The sequence below is a fragment of the Nasonia vitripennis genome, chromosome 3 (genome assembly GCF_009193385.2).
Source record: "Nasonia vitripennis strain AsymCx chromosome 3, Nvit_psr_1.1, whole genome shotgun sequence".
Lineage (NCBI taxonomy): Eukaryota > Metazoa > Arthropoda > Insecta > Hymenoptera > Pteromalidae > Nasonia > Nasonia vitripennis.
Genome location: NC_045759.1, coordinates 22,331,602 through 22,350,044, shown reverse-complemented (window position 1 = coordinate 22,350,044; position 18,443 = coordinate 22,331,602). Strand labels below are relative to the sequence as shown.

Here is an 18,443-nt window from a genome sequence, read left to right as displayed (position 1 = left end):
TCTTCATTCTAAACTCGATATCTTTTACGATAGCTCGTGTCTGCGACAGTTTTATTAATTGGAACTTTTGTTCTTTGTGTTCGCAGGTTTATGTTTGCGAAGAGTGCGGCCACACGACACAGGAACCGGAAGTACACTATCTCCACCTCAAGGACAAGCACCCGTACAGTCCGGCTCTGCTCAAGTTTTACGACAAACGGCACTTCAAATTCACTAACAGCAACTTCGCCAACATGCTGCTGCAGGTGCGCACGTAGAAAAAACAAACCAAGAAGTACTTGCGTTACTCATATAGATGCGAATAAAGATACTTGTTAGAGCGACGCGCTGGCCGACTTTGCTTATCGCTGCTCTTCTTTTCATTTTTACATTCCTAATAACAGAGAACCAACGAAGACAAAGGGAAGCTTCCTTCGAGAGATCTGAGCGAAAATTTTAAGAATGCAAAAAAGTCTAAAACACGCCAACGATAAGCAAAGCTCGCGCAACAACGTCTCGTAGAGCATAGTTTTTTTTATTGATTCCGCAAAAGAGTTAGAAAAAATAAGGCGCATTATAAGCGCAAGCAAACAAGCCACAAGCAGAAAGAGAACAAACACGTCAACTGTTCTTGCTCGTGTCAATCTTCAGGGTGGGCTGCTGCAGCGGGACTCGCGAAACGCCGACTCCTGCGTCAAGTCTGCCTCGAAGGCGCTCGAGTCCAGTCAGCTGCGCCGGGCCTCAAACCTCTTGCACATGGGTCGGGCAACCACTTTCTGATGCCGAGGAAGAAGACGACGAGGACGACGATGACAACGTCGGCATTCAAGGAGAGAGAGAGAGAGGGAGAGAGAGAGCAGCTAACCCGAGTGAGAGTGAGAGAGAGACGCAGCGCCGCCGACTTTGTCCATGCGAAGTGGCATCGTTCAGTATTTACTATTCGACTTTAGACAGTATACTTTAGTGAGTTGTTGCTGGTAGGGGGATACCTAAGTTTCTTTATTAATGGAGGACTGCGTATGTTTAGAGAGCCCAAAGACTTGGATTCAACGTTTCAGGAATGTCATGTCTACCGCGGCGCGACTTTCCTCCTGTACTCCGATTCTCCCGCATGTATATCTACACGAGAGTATACCGATATGTGCGCCGCGGCCGGTTGCTTGTTTATCCATGATAGATTACTTTAACGAGATGCACGGCGCGTTACGTTGCTTTCCGACTTTGCGGGCAGACTTTCCTAAGAGATCTTTCGCGTTTCAACGAAGAAGCGCCAAGGACCCTTGACGCCGACATTCTTAAGCAGCAACTGAGCACCATTTTTTTCTCCTTTTACTTTCAATAAGCATAACTTTAGCTGTTTTTCTCCATAGTAGACACTTGCACAAATCTCTCGAATAGAAATGAACAATATAAGACTTGAGAATCTGATTCTGAAGGTTCTATGGTAATAAAGACTGCTGGACGTTAGAGATCTCTTAATGTACTTAAAACAATGGATCAACTTTATAAACTATATAAGAAGGTCACGGGGAAGTTGCACTTCGCGTGGCTTTCGATCGACTGACGTGGTAAATTATGTTTAATGATATACTGTATAAATAAGACAGGAGAGGATATTCTTTTTTTCTAATCATTTATAGAGTTTACGCGCACCTTGTTAAACGGTATAACCTGTGATATAGAGAGCGGCAGAAAAAAGCATATTTGAACGATTTTTCTCGCGCGAATGAAACTTTCGTTACAATTAGACGCAAATACACTCTACGCGTGCATACATGCGTATGTGTTCGTCGCATAATCAAAGGGTCCTTCTCGTCAAGTCTTCGCGTTAAAGAGATAATTACATAAATACATTTATGTATATCGTCTGGAACGTAAAGTCTTCGGAGGGAGTCGATGCAATCGAATCTTGCATATGTACTTCAATTGTAAATACATCAAGGCATTCGCGTTGCATCGAATCACTATCTAATGCGCGAAGCTTACTCAAAGGGCACACATGAATGTAAAAGCGCGTAGTGAAGAGAATCTTTTTTCCACGTAGTACCTTAAATATAATATTTAAAATATATATGTATACGCGCACACATACACAATCGGGGTTTCGTGCAATTTCGCGGTGGTAGAAAATCTTGTAGGCGCCTTTCGCTTGAGGAACAAATTACGTATATGCTCGTAGTTCTGTATACTTGAATCCGCGCGACGGTGAAAGAAGGGCGCATAAGGTGCTGACGATTTTTCAAGGAGGAATTGAATCTTATATAGCAGATGAAAGAGATGAGGTGCTTTCTCACTTTTTTAACGCATTAAGCTCGCGGAATATAAAATTATTGTACATATTATTCTTATAGATATATCGTAATGATATCAGAACGATTTCTGAAAGAAAAACTGTAAGAGAGTTAGATAAAAGTATATGAAGGAAGTGATAGAAAAATATATCGTCAAAGCGTCAGAACACACACGAAATACATATTTATATAATGGATATTTCTTTCACTTTGACGATTGTTTGTTCTATACACCGATCCCAATGATCATCGGTTAAGTTGTTTTCGATATGCGTCCAATTTAGTTTGTAGCCGTTGGAATTGTATTCTTTAATTGTAAAAATATCTATATACAAAACTATCTATGTTGGTGACTGTAAATAATGTCTAATCGATATTTCGGCTGCTTTTCAGGCCAACGCGGGTCCAATTTAGTCTTACAACTATTAGTACCTTGCATATTTTAATTAAATCGTGTAGAGTAAACGATTAATTGTGTATAAATAGCGTGAGATTTATTCGTACATTAATATTATTATAATTATTATTATATATAACCATATATATTATTTTTATTGATTATTATTTCATTATGAATTATGGATTACGAATCGATTGCGAAAAAACATACAAATCAATCTGTCCACTGAAATACTCATGAGAAAGCAGTAAATAACGAGATCTTACAAGACGCGCGATTTCCATGTCTCGTCAATTATTTAATTTTACGTCCAGTATTGTTTTTACCGCATAATAATTACTGTTGTCGTGATTCACCTGGCCGACTATTTTAAATTGCGCTCGAGTCGGTTTAATAAAAAGAGCAAAGTCCTTTTGAATGTATACGCAGCAACACCCGATGTGCAGGATGTATCTTTCTATTCTCAAAACGATAAACTCTTTTTACTTATACCGCTGTATTCTCATCGTTGATAATATAATGGTTATTGTCTTCTTATTATATATATATATTACTATTAATATTATTAAATATATTATTATATAAATATTTATCATCGTTAAGACCATCGCATACGAATGTTATCATATAGTATAATGAAATGGTAAATGCATCTTGCAATAATATGCAAACTGCGCTTTGACGAACGTCTGAACTCAATGATTCAACATCACAATGACTATTCTACGCGCTTATAAAATTGCTGATGTAAAAGCTGCGTAACTAGCGTTCTACAAATATTAAAATAAATAATTTAACGCACAAAAGTGGAGTACTGCGATTATTGAAACCTCGTTTTCATCCTGATCAACTATAAAATTCTCATTGGTAAAACAAAAGAATTAGTAGGCAATGACAGTCATAAAATTATTGTAAAATATATTTATTGATTCTGATATGCCAAACATGGAACATTGCACTTCAGTCTTTTTAAAAATATTAATCTCTATCGTATATTTTGAATTTACAATGAGGTACAAGAATATACAATATAATTTTTCATAACGCCATTGTTCAATTACATTGATAACTAATAGTCTTTTAACTGCCATCAATATATTTGGCTATTACTGTCAAACTACGACGCCTGGATGGGTTTTATCTGTAAAGATAAGATTCGTCAAATTATTTAAATATTTTTTATGTATGTTTAAAACATATTGATTTTTGAACTTTTAATAAGCACGTTCAGGCTTTCATCCAAGAAGCAAACATACAATATGCCTTTCGCAAATTCATACGCATTTCTACTACTCACTACTGACAACAGAGCTGATTGACATAAACCTAGGCTTTGCAGGGACTTTTGGAGCACTCTTTCTGGGTCTCGTAGTCCTGTCTTCGCTGTTCAACTTTTGCACCTGAAGAAAATGTAAAACATTGGAATAAATCCTGAGCAGTGATTATAAATACAAGAAGTTGTAGATACCTGTTCATCAATAGCATTAAACTGCCATTTCCATGTGTGATTGTACAGGAATTGTCGGTGATCAAATCTGTTGTCATCAGGGCTGTACGTTTCCGCATGACAAGATGGTGTTAAAATCGTCATTTTATGCCGATTAATAGCGTAACAACGATAGAAATGTTTAACTTTATCCGCAACCTAAATTTTTTTATTATTTTAGTAAAAAGTAGTTGTCAATCAACCTTTTTCTTACAAGTTAGTTACCTCTTTCGGAGTGATATTGTCCCAAGTATGGATGAGTTTACAAAACATGGAAAATGGTCCTGCACAGTTCTGTTTTCGAAGTCGACCAAAAATCCCCAGTTCGACATAAGTCATTCCCATATCAACTTCGTCAAGTTGTGCTAGCTGACCACCTTGAAGAGGTTCTAGTTCGGCAGTTGGCTGAGCCTCTAAGATTTGATCAATCGCGGGAAGATTGTACTTCTTGCGGAAGAACGCAAGGAATCTTTTCAAATCATTTTTGGCAATTCCTCCAATTGGATTCACATCTGCACTGCTGCAATCGTATTTCGTAAAGTATCCACGCAGAGCCTCGTCGACATTGCTACTTCCAAGGACTAAGAGACCACCTGGCCTACCTCGTACCCACAACATCAATTGGGCAAACAAATAAGCAATCACCATACGTATTCTAGCCTACAAAGATATTTTGTTAGCATAAAAATAAGTTTTGCAAGTCGGTATCCTGAATACAATGTTTTTTACTTGAATATTTTGTAGAGCCAAGTTTTCTCTTGGCGAACCTCCTTGAACTTTGAATTTCGGCGTCAACTTCGTAACTTGCTGAAATATTCCTAAAATTGCTGAAATAGCTGTATCGATGACAATACTATGATGATAAGAGCCGATTTGACTCGCAAGCTCGGCGGCTCTACCCTTGGTCTCAGCTGAGGAATTTTCGGTAGCCATGTAGCACGTAACGAGAAGTGTGTTGCAAAGTTGCTTTGGATCCGTCGGTACGTATTCCGGATCTCCCACTATTTTCCTTATATCCGTAATTACTTGCATGTCTACGAATCAACGGAATGTTAAATGTATCATAATCGATTGCATTGGCTAATTATAAATCAATGAAAGCGTAATAATACCTCCTTTATTGACGGATTCAACAATCATACAACACATCGAGTAAACTAAACAAGCTGTGGAAGACGAATCTACACCACCACTCAGTGGCAGAAAGAAGCCACCTTGGCACGATCTCCTAAAATACTTGAAGATATACACTTTAAAGAAAGTTCTTTAATACTGCAGTAAGAAGATGATTATGTATATACCGCAGGTAATCCCACAGCCAACAGGCTGGCGCCATTGAAATTTCCTCTTCAGGGGAATGATATTCAATCTTCGTATGCGTATCCTCGTCGCAATCGATGGGTCTATCTGGTGGATTCGAAATCAGATTCTCTGACGTTAATGCAAAATTCACTTCTACTCTGGGATACGGGTTTGACCTGGCAGCTAAATGAGATCTAGAGCGAATACTATTCCGGTAGCTCCTGTTGAATATTTCAAAAGATCATCAGTTCAGCAATCATTTTTGCTCCAAAATAGAAATCGTATATCTCGTACGGAAAGTGATATAAAATATTCCCCAATGAATCGGAATACTAAAACACGATCGAAATATTTCTCGCGTCTTACTCAAGCGTAACGATATCGAACAAACGATAATTACCGAATATCTTCAAGATCAATAGTGGATAACGTGACTTCCACTTCTTCCAAAGCGAACTGCTTTCCCCGATTGAGAATGTGGCCGTTTAACGTGATACTCGAACCCCCATTGAAATACACCCTAGCGCCGTCACAGCCACGTAAATTGCTGAACATATAGCAGCCACCCGATTTGAATGTCGCTGACTTTACCAAGTCTATCGTTATGTAGGCCTTTCGAAGTTCGAAGTAGGATGCACTGCCTGAAGAATAATTTGACAAATAAACTTGATGACAATGATACATTTTTATAAATATGCGGTAAAGTACCGTTGGAGATAATTTCAACTCCGTCGAGAGCCATTGGTATATGGTTGCTGGACGGATTCCACAGTTCTTCGCAAATCTCAAAACCTATGCACGTATCTCGAGTTGAAATGACAGCGTCACCGAACGGCACTCTGGTTTCATTCGTTATTTGTGCGATCATTCTTGGCAGAAAGTAATCTTCGACGGTTCTTTCCTAAAAATTGAAAAGTAATGCGCATCAATAACAACAAGTAGGTAAGTAGATGAACGCAAATAAAAAAATAAGACAATCGCGATTGACAGTTTAATAACCTGTAGTTACCGATCGCAGCTTCTAATTGCAGCTTGATTAATGAAAATAGTTGTCAGATTTTAAAGTATTTCGTTTTATTATACAGAAACTGGCAATAAAATTGTCAATCGTTGAGTGAATTCGTAATATAAAATCTTTAACTTTTCAATATCCAAGAAGCACATAACCTAATTCCATAAACAATTCTCATAAATAAACCAAATTCGAAAATGTCACGTAATGTCTAACAGATATCACATCGGTAGTTGCATAACGAAATTTTAACAAGCAAATCAATAACAAAAAAATGTAAAAATAAAGCACGATAAATACAACGAACAAAAAATATCAAAAAACTCAGTAAAAAATAGCAAAATCGTACCTTTGTCCAAGGCGAGAACCACCTGGTCTCGCGGTAATTGCCGTCCTCGCACAGGTACATCTTTGGCCGTATCAGCAGTATCCTCCTGTTCAGAAAGGCGACTCTGCAATTGTAAGTGACATTCTTGTGCATGACCGGCATACCGACGTCCACGAGTATGTCCTCGCATTCCGGCGCCTTCAGCAGGCCGGCCAGCACCTCCCAGCAGTGCAGCAGCGTGTCCGACTCGTAGAAATGATCCTCGCAGCTGTATCCACTGCAAAGTATGAATCATTTACATCATCAATTCGATCACCTCGTCACTAGCGCTTAAGAAAAAAAAAAATTACCATATCTCGAGCTCAGGTCCGCTCCTGTAAGTGGCGCCGGCCTCCTTGGCCGTTTGTATGCTCTGGAGGATCCTGCGCGAGTTACCCTCGAAATCCATGGCCCACTGATTGAGGGTGCAAACTGCGACGGTCGCCGTTCGCCCCATTTTGTTGCTCGTCTATTGGACTGTTTTTTCCAGAATCTGCGGGCAAATAAGCAAAAGTGCAAATTGAACGCGCGAGAAAATCAAATTGCCTTCTGCCGCTGCCGCCGATGGGAGATAGCGTTCCGCTTGATTGATCAATATCACCTTAACTCCCGTCTAGACGGGAGGTCTATATAGTTGCTGGTATATCGTTTATTTTTTTCGAGGATTTTTTTCGGGTTCCTTTTTGCGATTTGCTCTGTGGTTCAATTATTTCTTCGGCTACAATTTTAGAAAATCGAATCAATTATGAATTGCAGGCAAAAAGAGACAGATGCGATTCCGTTTAAAAATAACGAACGATGTAGCCGAGGAGCCTTAAAAATAGCATCCGACTAAATGCTCCTGCTATCGATAAAAGACTCCTACTTTTCATCATTAATCTCTTTTCGCTTGCCTCAAACGAGCGATTCAAGGTAGCTCGCGATCAATAAAAAAGCAACGAGCATAACTTCTCCGAACCGATAGCTCACCGGCAAAGGAAGTCGCTAATTGAGCAATCTCAGCCAATGAAAACTTTCTTCCAATAATTCTAAAAAAAGATTTTTAAGTATTCCCTCCGCACAAGTGTGCGCCTACATCGATCGCCGAGAGTGAGAGAGAGAGAGAGAAAAAAGAACCCATCAAAGTCGCTCTAATAGCTATTCCGATGAATCCCCCGAACTATCCGCAAAGTCAAAGCGAAATTTTCTGGCTGGTATCCAAGAGAGCGTCCGCAGCTAATGGTAATAACCGCACCTGCCCATATACATCACACATATACGCGTCGCGTATCAATCTCACGCCTGCCGGCGAATAATTTAGAGGGCGATCACCGTGTGTGCGGCGGCGGCCGCTGCATAGCTCTCCTCCGAAACGTCGATATTTCGCCGTTGTCAAGGAAGCAGCCGGACGCGCTCGCGGCTGCGCTCGTGGAGACGTCGTAGCCCAGTAGTAGTAGTCTTAGAGTCAGGCGCCACGCGAGTAGGTTGAACGAACGACTGCCGGGGATTCCCCCGGCTGCTGCTGCTGCTGCTGCTGCATCGCGTGAAAAGTTTGGGGAAATTCGTGAGGAGGGCTGTTTCGTGGTCGAGCTATAAGGGTCGTTTGCGGCAGTCGAGCTTTTTTGGGATATGATTGCGAGGGGAAGCGAGGATGACTCGTTCGAGTGTAGGAAACGGAATGTCGCGTTGCAAATGTTGTGTAATTTGATCGGATTTTTTATCCTCGAGATTATGGAATGAGAACGTAAATGAGAGATTCTCGGATGCAATAATTATTGATCACGAAGGAAAATGACAGTATTAAACATAGAGGCGAGCCGCGAAGTGTACGGGTGTACGAGCTCGAAAGGTGAGCTCGTCGGCGAGTGTTTTAAGAATTATTTACTATCAATGCAGTGATAACAATGTGGGACGACGATGCTACAAGCGAAACTGCAGTCCGGACTGCTTGGCATGCTGACGCTGAGAAATGGAGTACGTCGTGAGCGGCAAAGTGAAAGACCTGCAAGCTGCCTTATTTCCGGTACAACCGATTCCTGGTAAACTTTATTTCTCTCGAGGCAAATCGTCGGCAATGACATCGTCCATGTAACATTTGCCACGTCTTTTTTTTATTGAAAATTTAGAAAAATAAAATTAACGTATACGCCGCAGTCACTCCGAACGCGTACCTATACGAATCTATCGATCCACAAATTATTCTTTAAATTACTACCATTGTTTAAAGAGTACAATAAGCAAGAGTCCGTATTATGCATCGCAGGTAATTCAATAGCAAGCCAATGTCTGCAGTCGCGCTGTGGAATCGAGAGGAAGGACCTAGATTCCGTCTTATCCTTGACCTCGGGATTTGTCAGGTGCCGCGAGAGCAAGGAAACTTTTCAAACGCTGCTGGTCGATTCCAACCTTATTGGATTAGACGCAGTGACACAGGAAGCACGATGGCCCACGGAATGTCAAGTAAAGCGCCCCCAATTTGCGAAATCACGCTATGCTATGCGATGAGATTATATTGTTGTTTTCTTTTTGTTCCTCTTCGATCGCAGGTCTTGCCAGACAGAGTTCGACACGTGGAGTACAGTCCTGCGGAGCCGGAGCCTTTCTACGTGCCCACCGGAAAGGAGCCAAGACCAAAGCCCATCGGGGACGAGTCCGGGACTATCGTCTACCGCTACTGTCCTGCAAATGCGACGAATTACGTAAATAGTCTTGAATGTATAGAAATATCCTTTAGATCAAATTTTAGGCAGTAGTGAATTGGGTTAACGAAAGTTCGGCTTATCGAATCCGACAGAAGTTAGCACGAGTTAGTGTACAGGAAAAAATAAAATAAAATTACAGTTCAGCAGATCATGCATAGGCGGTAGCACAGTTTTGAGCCTCGACGCCCCGTCGACGATCGAAGAAACTGCGGCGGATTGCGTGACACAATCAAGCGGAACGGACCTCTGCTTCGAGTCTAGATTCGAGTCGGGGAATCTGGGCAAAGTCATTAAAATTACTGACACTTATTATCAGCTGCACTTGCGCAAGGACCTCTACACCCAGCGACACATGCAATGGTACTACTTTAGGATATCCAACACGAAAAGTGGGACGATGTACAGGTGTGCGAGTATGCATTCAACTATCCACGATCGAGACGAAGTTTTAAACGATCGACATTTCCATTCAAATTCAGACTGTCCATCGTCAATTTGTGCAAAGAAGACAGCCTGTACAACGAGGGACTGAGGCCCCTGCTCTATTCCACCAAAGACGCGAACCTGAAGTCGATCGGCTGGAGGAGATGCGGCGAGAACATCAGCTACTACAAGAACGATTCGTCGTGAGTTGTGGCAAAAACACTATATCGCTATCGCGCGTTGCACCCAACTCTACAATAAAATTTCTCTCCAACAGGGACGAGGAGAAGGAGAAGCACACGCTGACTTTCAACATCTACTTCCCCCACGACCAGGACATCGTCTACCTGGCCCACTGCTACCCCTACACCTATACCGATCTCCAGGTAAAAGAAAATAAACCGAACTTCGCAGCTACCACTTTTCTTTGAAAAAAAAAACTTGCAGGAGTACCTAGCGAAAATAGCCAACGACCCGGTGAAAACACGCTTCACGAAACTGCGCCTGCTATGCCGCAGTCTGGCAGGCAACGGCGTTTACTACCTGACGATAACGGCGCCAACGGCGAACGACGAGGCTCGTCGAAAAAAGGGCGTCGTAATCACCGCCCGCGTGCATCCGGGCGAGACGCCGTCGAGCTGGATAATGAAGGGGATCATCGACTTTCTCACCGGCGAGTCCAATCAGGCCAGGGTAAGAGGAAAATGAAATTCTTTTTCAGAATTCTTTCTCTGTGTAGTGTACACCTATACGTATATACAGTATATACAGTTGGTTTACCGAATATAAGCGAATTTGACAGGCACGCGATAATAACGGCCCTCGCCTAATTGCATATGATTATCCTCGACTGCTTCCCGCTTGGCGCAACGCGATCCGCGCGCGAAACGTTTCCTCCGCGGAAATTATCTCCGATGTAAAATACGAGGTACGAATCGTTACACTATACGAGCAATTGAAAAGTCTGAATTTCAAAGGAACTCCGCGAGCGCTTCATCTTCAAGCTGGTGCCGATGCTGAACCCCGACGGCGTGATAGTCGGCAACAACCGCTGCTCCTTATCGGGCAAAGACCTGAACCGGCAGTACCGAACGGTAATGCGCGAGAGCTACCCCTCGGTCTGGCACACGAAGCTCATGATTCGCCGACTGATGGAGGAATGCGGCATCGCCATGTACTGCGATCTACACGCTCACTCGCGCAAGCAAAATATATTCATCTACGGCTGCGAGAGCAAGAGAGCCGGCTGTCCTGGGAAACTCGCCGAGCAGGTGTTTCCACTCATGCTGCACAAGAACGCAGCGGATAAGGTCTGTCTCTGATTTTTCTCTCATAGCGGTTCTCTGAGAACGAGGAGGTTTTCATGCGGTGATTCTAGTTTTCCTTCGAGAACTGCAAGTTTCACATCGAGAAGGGCAAGGAGGGCACTGGAAGAGTCGTCGTCTGGCTGATGGGCATACAGAACAGCTATACTATGGAGGCGTCCTTGGGAGGATCGAAGCTCGGCTCGAGGTCCGGGACCCACTTTTCCACGCAGGATTACGAGCAGATCGGCAAGGCTTTCTGCGAGACGCTGCTTGACTTCTCGGATAACGATCCTATTAAGGTAGAGTTGGCAATATTAAATTTTACTTTGCGGTATTTTGACGCGTTGCGTATTTTAGGAAAAACTGAGAAATAAGATAATAGCAAGGCTGGCTAAGGAAGGATCCAGCGCGGATGAACCGACGAATATCGAGCTTACCGATTACTCTAGGTAAGGACGAGTAATTAAAAATTACGAGAAGGCTATTAAAGAAATTTTCTTTCGATTCAGCGATGAAGGGGACACCTCCGACAGCTCGTCGGAAGAAGACAAGTACAACAACGAGATGATACAGAGGCGCTTGAATTCCTGTACCGAGGACCGACGATATTTGTGCGTGCCACCGCCTTCTCCTATGCTCTTGAAGCCTGCCACAGCGGACCCATTTCGAAAGATGAAAAAGCCCAAGACCAATCTTCCGAGGACTGTAATGATGCGCAGAAAGGCAGTCAGTCGTTCTATTCTGAAAAACAAAGTAATACAAACTTTCAATAATTTGACCTCCTATCCTTGATTCAGATGAGAAACAGAAAGGCGATGGATTTACCAACGACTGATCCCGGCAGCGATTTGTACTTCACGGATTCGGGCGACGAAACCAACTTCCGTTCGGCCGCAGAGACGAAGGAGAAAGATTCGGACGACGAGACGCGATTCTACGGCAAGGAGAATCAAGATGAAAAGAAGTCTGACTTAGATTTACCCTTAATCGTAAGACCTCGAAGCCTGTCGCTCGGCGAAGAAATCATTTCGGCCGATCTGGCCAGGAAAAACAAGCGGCGCTTGCGGCGCCGACGACTGCCTAGGTTTGTATTAATTTTTAATCGCTTCTCTCTGTTCAAAATTTGAATGATTATCCGTACGCTTGCAGGCCTCTCAGAAATCTGTCTCCCGTTATACAAAAGAGCCAGGACATGCAGATAAAATTGTTGTCTCTGAGACGACAAATTTGGACTGGAATGGGCAATTATGAGGTGAAAAATGAAGAGAGCGTTGAGATTTCTTTGACCAACAATTATCCTCTCAGCTGGGGTGTTTCCAAGATGGCCTGTGAATACCAAACTGACAACGAAGCCCTTTTAGAGTAAAATAATTATATTACTTGAGCCTTGTTTAGCAGAGTACAGAAATTGTTGCTAATATTTTACCTTTATATTCTAGATCTTGCTCAAGAAAGTTAGAAGAATTGAGCTACAACAAGCAAAATGACTCGAAGAAATCAAAAAAGAAAGCCCGCAAGAAATCCACTAAAGTCATTGAGATTCCTCCTGTGATAAACATAGAAGAAGAGAATCGACAGGCCCTGAAAAAGAAAAAGCCTCGAGTGAAGCGACAGAGAGCAGTCAAATCTAGCCTAGAACCTCTGGATAACAATGCAATCATGCTTACCTCTGATGGATTAGACTCTCTAAAGCTATTTGGAACTGCCAAACTTCCCAAGGTTCAGTCAAAGCACAAGTCAGAGTCTAAAAGAAAGCTCAACAGAGCAGTTCTTGCGGCAACCATAACAACATCAAAAATGAAACCAAAACCTCCTGTTGATTCAGTGGGTGACAGTTCGAGCTCTGAAAACTCTCCACTTGCCAGACGTAAGAGCATCAAGAAGAAGAACAATATCACAGCAGGAAAGAAGCGCATACAGAGTGCAGTGGTTGCTAAGAAAGATTCAAAATAAATATTCCCACTTAGCGACTGCTGTACCATTAATTACGCACTGCCAGTTACATTCTACATCACCTACTTAATCGTGCCACTGAAAAAAGGACGTACTCGTATCATTAATAACTTATTAAATGTTACATTGAAAATCGTAAATACATCCGGGTGCGGCAATGCAAACACTTGGATCTGCATAACCTCACTTATGGATTAAGTGTTGTTTTGACATACATTTGTATCGTGTAGAATACATTTTATATGCTCTGTAAGACAAGTAATTTAATAATCGTTAATTGTTAAAGCCATGTTAATTCTAAACTTGTTCTGTTCGACAGAATTTACTTAATGCAATACAAATAAACGAAAGTTAGAGATACCACACTGTGTTTATTACTTTGGTTTTCGTAGAAGGTGAGTCGACGACGATATTCTTCTCAGTTGTTCGAACAATTTAGTCTCTTACAAATCTTCCGTTAAAATGTGACGAGAGCTCAATACGTAGATTCACTGGAAATTTAAAAAAAATCACAACAATAACGTCATCCCACTATACCGGAAAAATTGAAAATTCCATCTGATAACGCCATCTTGGTTTTAGTGACCTCTGCTGCAGAGGAGAGGAACTGATATTGGAAATGTCGGCGTTGGCGCGAAATTCAAATGCCAAAATCGCAACTCATTGGAGAAGCGACGTTATCAGGCCAACAATATTGAGACAACATAATTAATATTATTTTTACTGTTTCGATTCCTCGAGCTAACCTAATTTACGTCGGTAACAGATATCAGCGAATTATTCGGTATATACCTTTGCAGACTAGATTATACAGAAATTCATAATTGTCACATTTATTTATTTCATTAAGATGTAGACGCAGTCTATGAAATCAATATGATATTTTCAGTCTTTGATTTCTATTCCATCAGAAACCAAGCTTAAAAACGAATATTCGGTGTTAAAAGCTATATACACGCGACAAACGCAGAACATCGTCGGTCGGGTCATCGGGCGCTGACCTGGATATCCGCCCATTGTAAGCGTGATTCGCTTTTTTCCCACGAGACATTGAAAACTTTGAAAACGACTCGATTGGACGTGTTTTCGCGTGATACATCGATGTTTGCGCCTCGATAAAAAAGAATGAAAGTTTTTTTCCCTAATTCCACTTTTTTTTTTTTTAATACAAGCCGCTTCCTACAAAAGTCGATGCGCTCCTTTTTTTTACAATATAAATTAGATTAGATTATATTGGATTAGATAGATTATATTAGATTAGATTAGATTATATTAGATTAGATTAGATAAGATTAGATTATAATGCGCTCCTTTTTTTTATAATATAAATTAGATTAGATTACCTCGTAAAAATGGAAATATCTCATTTCCAGGTCACTGGAAAATAGTGGAAGCGTCAATTCTCACGAGAAACCGCGCGACGTTTTAATAAACAGCAACACAGAGTAAAGTTCGTAATTGAATCAAGCCATAATCTGCGCTACTATACATACACACGCATTCCGTCTAGCAGGAAAGCGGAGCAAGCCGTTAATAATCCGCGTCCATTAGGCGAGTTTGTGCACAGGCCATCGCACAATTTAATCAAGTTCGTCTCGAGATAATCCAATTATATACCCGCGCCGTAATATCCTTTAGCGTCGAACGCATCTCTCTCTCTTTATCTTAATCTTTTTGCCGCTTCACAACTCGGCGCTATTACTAGACACGCAACAGTGTTAGTTTGCTCTGAATATAATTAATTTAAAATTTAATTTGGTAAATAAAAAGAGCAATAAAAGTCAGTTTCATTCCACGCAACACACGCCGTCCGCACCGCAGCGTTTCCTCCCACCCTATACCTCCCGACTCCGCTCTCGTCTATCTCTCTCACTCTCCCTCTCGTACTATACCTATACATACATGTATGTAGCGGCGGCGGCGGCGGCGCGAAACCTCCTCTCTCTGCGCGACTCTGGCATAGCTCTCCTCGCGGCTTCTGTCCGCCTGATACCGTCGCAGTAGCATATGCAGAGGGAGTCGCGACAGAGATTAGGATTAGATGTCGCTGGGACGAGGCGGCGCACTTTCCCTCTCACTTTTGCCGGCGCGGGAAAGCGAGAGCTTTCACTTGCAAGGGCGTAACAACGCGAGGGACGGCTATATGTATTACACAGCGCTTGATGCCGCGCAGCCGGTATCGTTGTGTACTGCTGTTGCTGCTGCAGATGCGCCGAGCGATGGTGCGCTGTGGACTTGCACCTGCTGCTGCAGCTATATATAAGATGGGAGAAAACTGTGCGGATTTTTTTTTTGTTGTTTTTTTTGCGATTTGACGTTTTTTTTCGCGATAAATGCGGAGGAAATCGTGCTGTACTTATTTAGTTGGGTTTTGAAAATTGCACTTGTATATTATATAAATCGACTCGACGCACGCAATGTTGAATAAAATGACGTTGCTCTTAACTCTTTGGGCTTGATTATATTAAGGACCTCACTTATATGTATTAAATACATATTCAACTCTGTGATATTTTCAAATTATTATTAAATGTTCTCGAAATAATCATTCCACGTAATCTAGATTACACAACTTTGATGTAACTCTTCCTAAGTCTGCGGACTACCAATTTGTCCTCTCCTTATGATGGAAATGAATTTCGCTCTTACATGCCGATAGCAGTGCGATATTACTTTACTCGTTTTGCAATTTAGCCTACAGTAAAAAGTCTTCACTCGAGCTGTATCATAATACAGTTGTCACATTTTCCAAGCTAAATAAAATCTCTTCTATATAAAAACCTACAGTCATCCCGAATTTTTGTCAAACCTCAAGCACGTTCCATAACTCCCCCTCAGCCGCAAAGCCGCAATCGGCCATACCAGCACAATCTCTCTTCGAGGCAGTTGAGGCGAGCGCCATCGGGATGCGTTTTCCAATAATAGCCGCGGGCGCGCGCACCCACACCTCTATATATAGCTATAGGCGCGTAGAGGCGGCGTATAGGATATAGACCGCGAGGGCGGCGTCGACGCACGAGGGGGAGACAAGAGGGTAACGACGCGTCGCCGCGACTCTCTCGACAACACGCACCCGTGGCATGGCTATGTTTTCCTAGTACGCAAAGTTGCCTATTGGTGAGCTTCGTCGCCAAGGAGACGCTTGCGAGCTTTCGACGAGCTCCCGCCGGCTTTTTCACCCTGGTGCGCCGTTTCGCTCGGCGCTCGCGGTGCCGAGACATCGCTTTCGCTTTCGCTTCGGCCATTTATGCGTATAGTGCTGCTATAGTACGAGCCGCGGGAGAGAAGCTTTTCCCGGGAAAACTCAGTGGCGTAGGCGGACGAGCTTGCAGGCGAACATGCGAAGCTGCTGGCTTTCGTTGTTAGCCTCGGAGTATTTTATTTTCTTCAATTTTAAGTTACAAATTTATGGAATGCCATTGATAATCGCAACAATTTTGTACATAGTACTTACTTACCTGAATCATATTCGATATTCTCGCTCATCATTACACACGTAGTGTAAACAAACATCAACCATCGAGAACGACTCGGAAAAGTTGTATAATTCAACAGACTGTACACGTGTGACACTAAACACGTCGTTCACTAAATCATGCGGAAAGTTCGTGCCTCTCCTAAAATCTTCCCAAGTAGATCGATAAATAATTCATTGACCGAATCGCGGTGAAAATGACACATTTATTTCCGAGCTCACCGCAACTCGGATCTTTATAATGTAACGAGGTGTTACATTCTGATGCAATTTCTCCACAACTCGTCACTTTGAGGAAACATATGAACGTGAAAAATTCGTCCGATGCATTATCTGTTACGCACAAATTAACGATATTCCAGACGCATAGCCGTGGAAAATTTAAAGCTAGTCTTTAAATTTCGTTTTCAGATCCGATTCTAGTCTCCGTATGCTCGGCTCTATACATACAGATTGTAGTGAATCTATACATACAAAACTAACGTATTCCAGCGAACGCGCACGACTATTGCTTAAATTTCGGTTCGTCTGGTGTGATGCAGCGATTTCTATTAAAACAATTCGTCCCGCGCACACGTTATCAAACAACAGTCCCCGAAAGCTGTAATATACTATGACATCACTCGTTGAGCTCTCGATACGTCGGTGCTTATTATCTCGTCGACTTTTAAATCGCCGCCACATAGCGATCATTTGCAATGCCGATCTCTCCCTCTCGCCGCGATGTTTTATTGAAATCGGCGCACCTCGCCCCGAAATAAACATTACACGATATGTCGCGGAAGTCGGGGAGAAACTGCAACACAAGTGATTTCCTTGCTTGCGAGCACATATATGCGCTGTAAGAGTCTATACCAGCTATAGCCGTGGAGAGAACGAGCGATAGACTCATGAGCGTGGGAAAAATCGGCTGAGGACGCAAAACTCACGGGGGCATTGTTTGTTAATGATCGGTCAAACATCATCGGGTCAGCACCGCGGATTCACGTGTCGATGACTCGTCAGAGCATGAGCTTTTTTTCGAGAAATATTTCGATGTCAATCTTATCGATGCAAACAATTAATCTCTGCCAGTAAATTAGATATACCGGGGGGGGGGTCAAATAGACAGACATAGCTCAGTACGAATTTGAACGTAACTTTACCAAAAACAAACACATGACAATCAATCTGTGCGATGGCTTGTATTGTTAAAAAAAGACTCCTTATTCAATTTTGCCTGCTAACATACCTATACGTCATATCCAATTGAATTTCACATTACAAAGATACGTTCATATAGTGAGCTGTCTATATCTATTAGATCACCCCCCCCCCGCCTCCTCCCTATACGCCAGACGACAAACGCACGATTACGCACGAGCTCGTCGTGTCTGATTCCGACCTCGTTAATAATGTATTATTTATTTACGCCAAGTGTACCGTCTCGCGGCTGTACAATGTCGAGCTGCTATACTGATATATAGCTATAATGATTTTCGCACGCTTTTCCGGGAAAAGAAAGCGGAAGAGGGAAAATGCCGATGCGAACATTTATGCTGGCTTGTATCGATGAAAAAAAGCGGAATATCGAAATATCGATTCTTATGCACTCTGTTTATTCAAAATCGACCATGATTCTTTTTAAAAAAAAGGCATCGATAAAGAAATCACGATCATTTCAGACGATCTGAAAAGTCTCTAGGAAAATTTTCCAACCGCGCGCATCCCCTTATACCGATGACGTCTTGCGTCGCGATATGTATTTCGGGGGGGGGGGGGGGGGGC

General features: G+C 42.3%; 3 protein-coding genes across 16 annotated transcripts in view; 2 read left to right on the top strand and 1 right to left on the bottom strand.

The window, feature by feature from the left end:
• The window catches only part of LOC100679293 (transcriptional regulator ovo), a 61,604-nt gene extending 58,128 nt beyond the window's left edge, over nt 1-3,476 (top strand). For 6 of the 7 annotated variants that reach the window (XM_032598001.1, XM_032598002.1, XM_031927602.2 and 3 more), the window contains 2 exons: nt 87-245; nt 631-3,476. In XM_032598001.1, coding sequence (XP_032453892.1) covers nt 87-245; nt 631-759 — 288 coding nt within the window. In that variant the 3' untranslated portion in view covers nt 760-3,476. Of the gene's footprint in view, nt 1-86 lie in introns of all 7 variants that reach the window. The other variant, XM_032598003.1, reaches the window with a different exon arrangement.
• A 100-nt stretch (nt 3,477-3,576) lies between these two features.
• LOC100120553 (glutamine-dependent NAD(+) synthetase) lies at nt 3,577-17,064 on the bottom strand. Of its 3 annotated transcripts, none has more exons than XM_032598004.1 (12): nt 16,660-17,064; nt 7,149-7,330; nt 6,820-7,075; nt 6,167-6,359; nt 5,859-6,099; nt 5,458-5,679; nt 5,269-5,384; nt 4,886-5,190; nt 4,382-4,816; nt 4,139-4,315; nt 3,968-4,070; nt 3,577-3,811 (listed from the first exon to the last, which is right to left on the bottom strand). In XM_032598004.1, exons 2-12 carry the CDS (start codon nt 7,292-7,294, stop codon nt 3,783-3,785), a joined length of 2,223 nt encoding a protein of 740 aa, XP_032453895.1. In that variant the 5' UTR covers nt 7,295-7,330; nt 16,660-17,064; the 3' UTR covers nt 3,577-3,782. The 3 variants fall into 3 exon arrangements, with proteins under 3 accessions (XP_032453895.1, XP_001604185.2, XP_031783465.1); XM_001604135.6 differs by lacking the exon at nt 16,660-17,064 and adding an exon at nt 13,580-13,757 and having other exon boundaries at nt 3,639-3,811; XM_031927605.2 differs by lacking the exon at nt 16,660-17,064 and adding an exon at nt 13,580-13,720 and having other exon boundaries at nt 3,639-3,811; nt 3,997-4,070.
• LOC103315589 (cytosolic carboxypeptidase 2) lies at nt 6,996-13,564 on the top strand. 6 transcript variants are annotated; one of them, XM_016984632.1, is made up of 15 exons: nt 6,996-7,082; nt 8,713-8,839; nt 9,080-9,276; nt 9,363-9,515; nt 9,658-9,923; nt 9,998-10,144; nt 10,219-10,327; nt 10,389-10,634; nt 10,919-11,251; nt 11,320-11,547; nt 11,606-11,697; nt 11,758-11,971; nt 12,046-12,332; nt 12,398-12,610; nt 12,688-13,564. In XM_016984632.1, exons 2-15 carry the CDS (start codon nt 8,734-8,736, stop codon nt 13,199-13,201), a joined length of 3,105 nt encoding a protein of 1,034 aa, XP_016840121.1. In that variant the 5' UTR covers nt 6,996-7,082; nt 8,713-8,733; the 3' UTR covers nt 13,202-13,564. The 6 variants fall into 6 exon arrangements, with proteins under 6 accessions (XP_016840121.1, XP_008203531.1, XP_008203528.1 ...); XM_008205309.2 differs by having other exon boundaries at nt 11,758-11,974; nt 12,407-12,610; XM_008205306.2 differs by having other exon boundaries at nt 11,758-11,974.
• Nucleotides 17,065-18,443: the final 1,379 nt, after the last annotated feature.

Coding starts and splice junctions, on each gene's coding strand:
- LOC100120553 (XM_032598004.1), bottom strand. CDS start 7,294: ATGGGGCGAACGGCGACCGTCGCAGTTTGCACCCTCAATCAGTGGGCC. Junction 7,076..7,148: donor GGACCTGAGCTCGAGATATG/GTAATTTTTTTT, acceptor CATACTTTGCAG/TGGATACAGCTGCGAGGATC. Junction 4,316..4,381: donor ACAATATCACTCCGAAAGAG/GTAACTAACTTG, acceptor AAAAAAATTTAG/GTTGCGGATAAAGTTAAACA.
- LOC103315589 (XM_008205306.2), top strand. CDS start 8,734: ATGCTACAAGCGAAACTGCAGTCCGGACTGCTTGGCATGCTGACGCTG. Junction 9,924..9,997: donor AAAAGTGGGACGATGTACAG/GTGTGCGAGTAT, acceptor ATTCAAATTCAG/ACTGTCCATCGTCAATTTGT. Junction 11,252..11,319: donor ACAAGAACGCAGCGGATAAG/GTCTGTCTCTGA, acceptor CGGTGATTCTAG/TTTTCCTTCGAGAACTGCAA.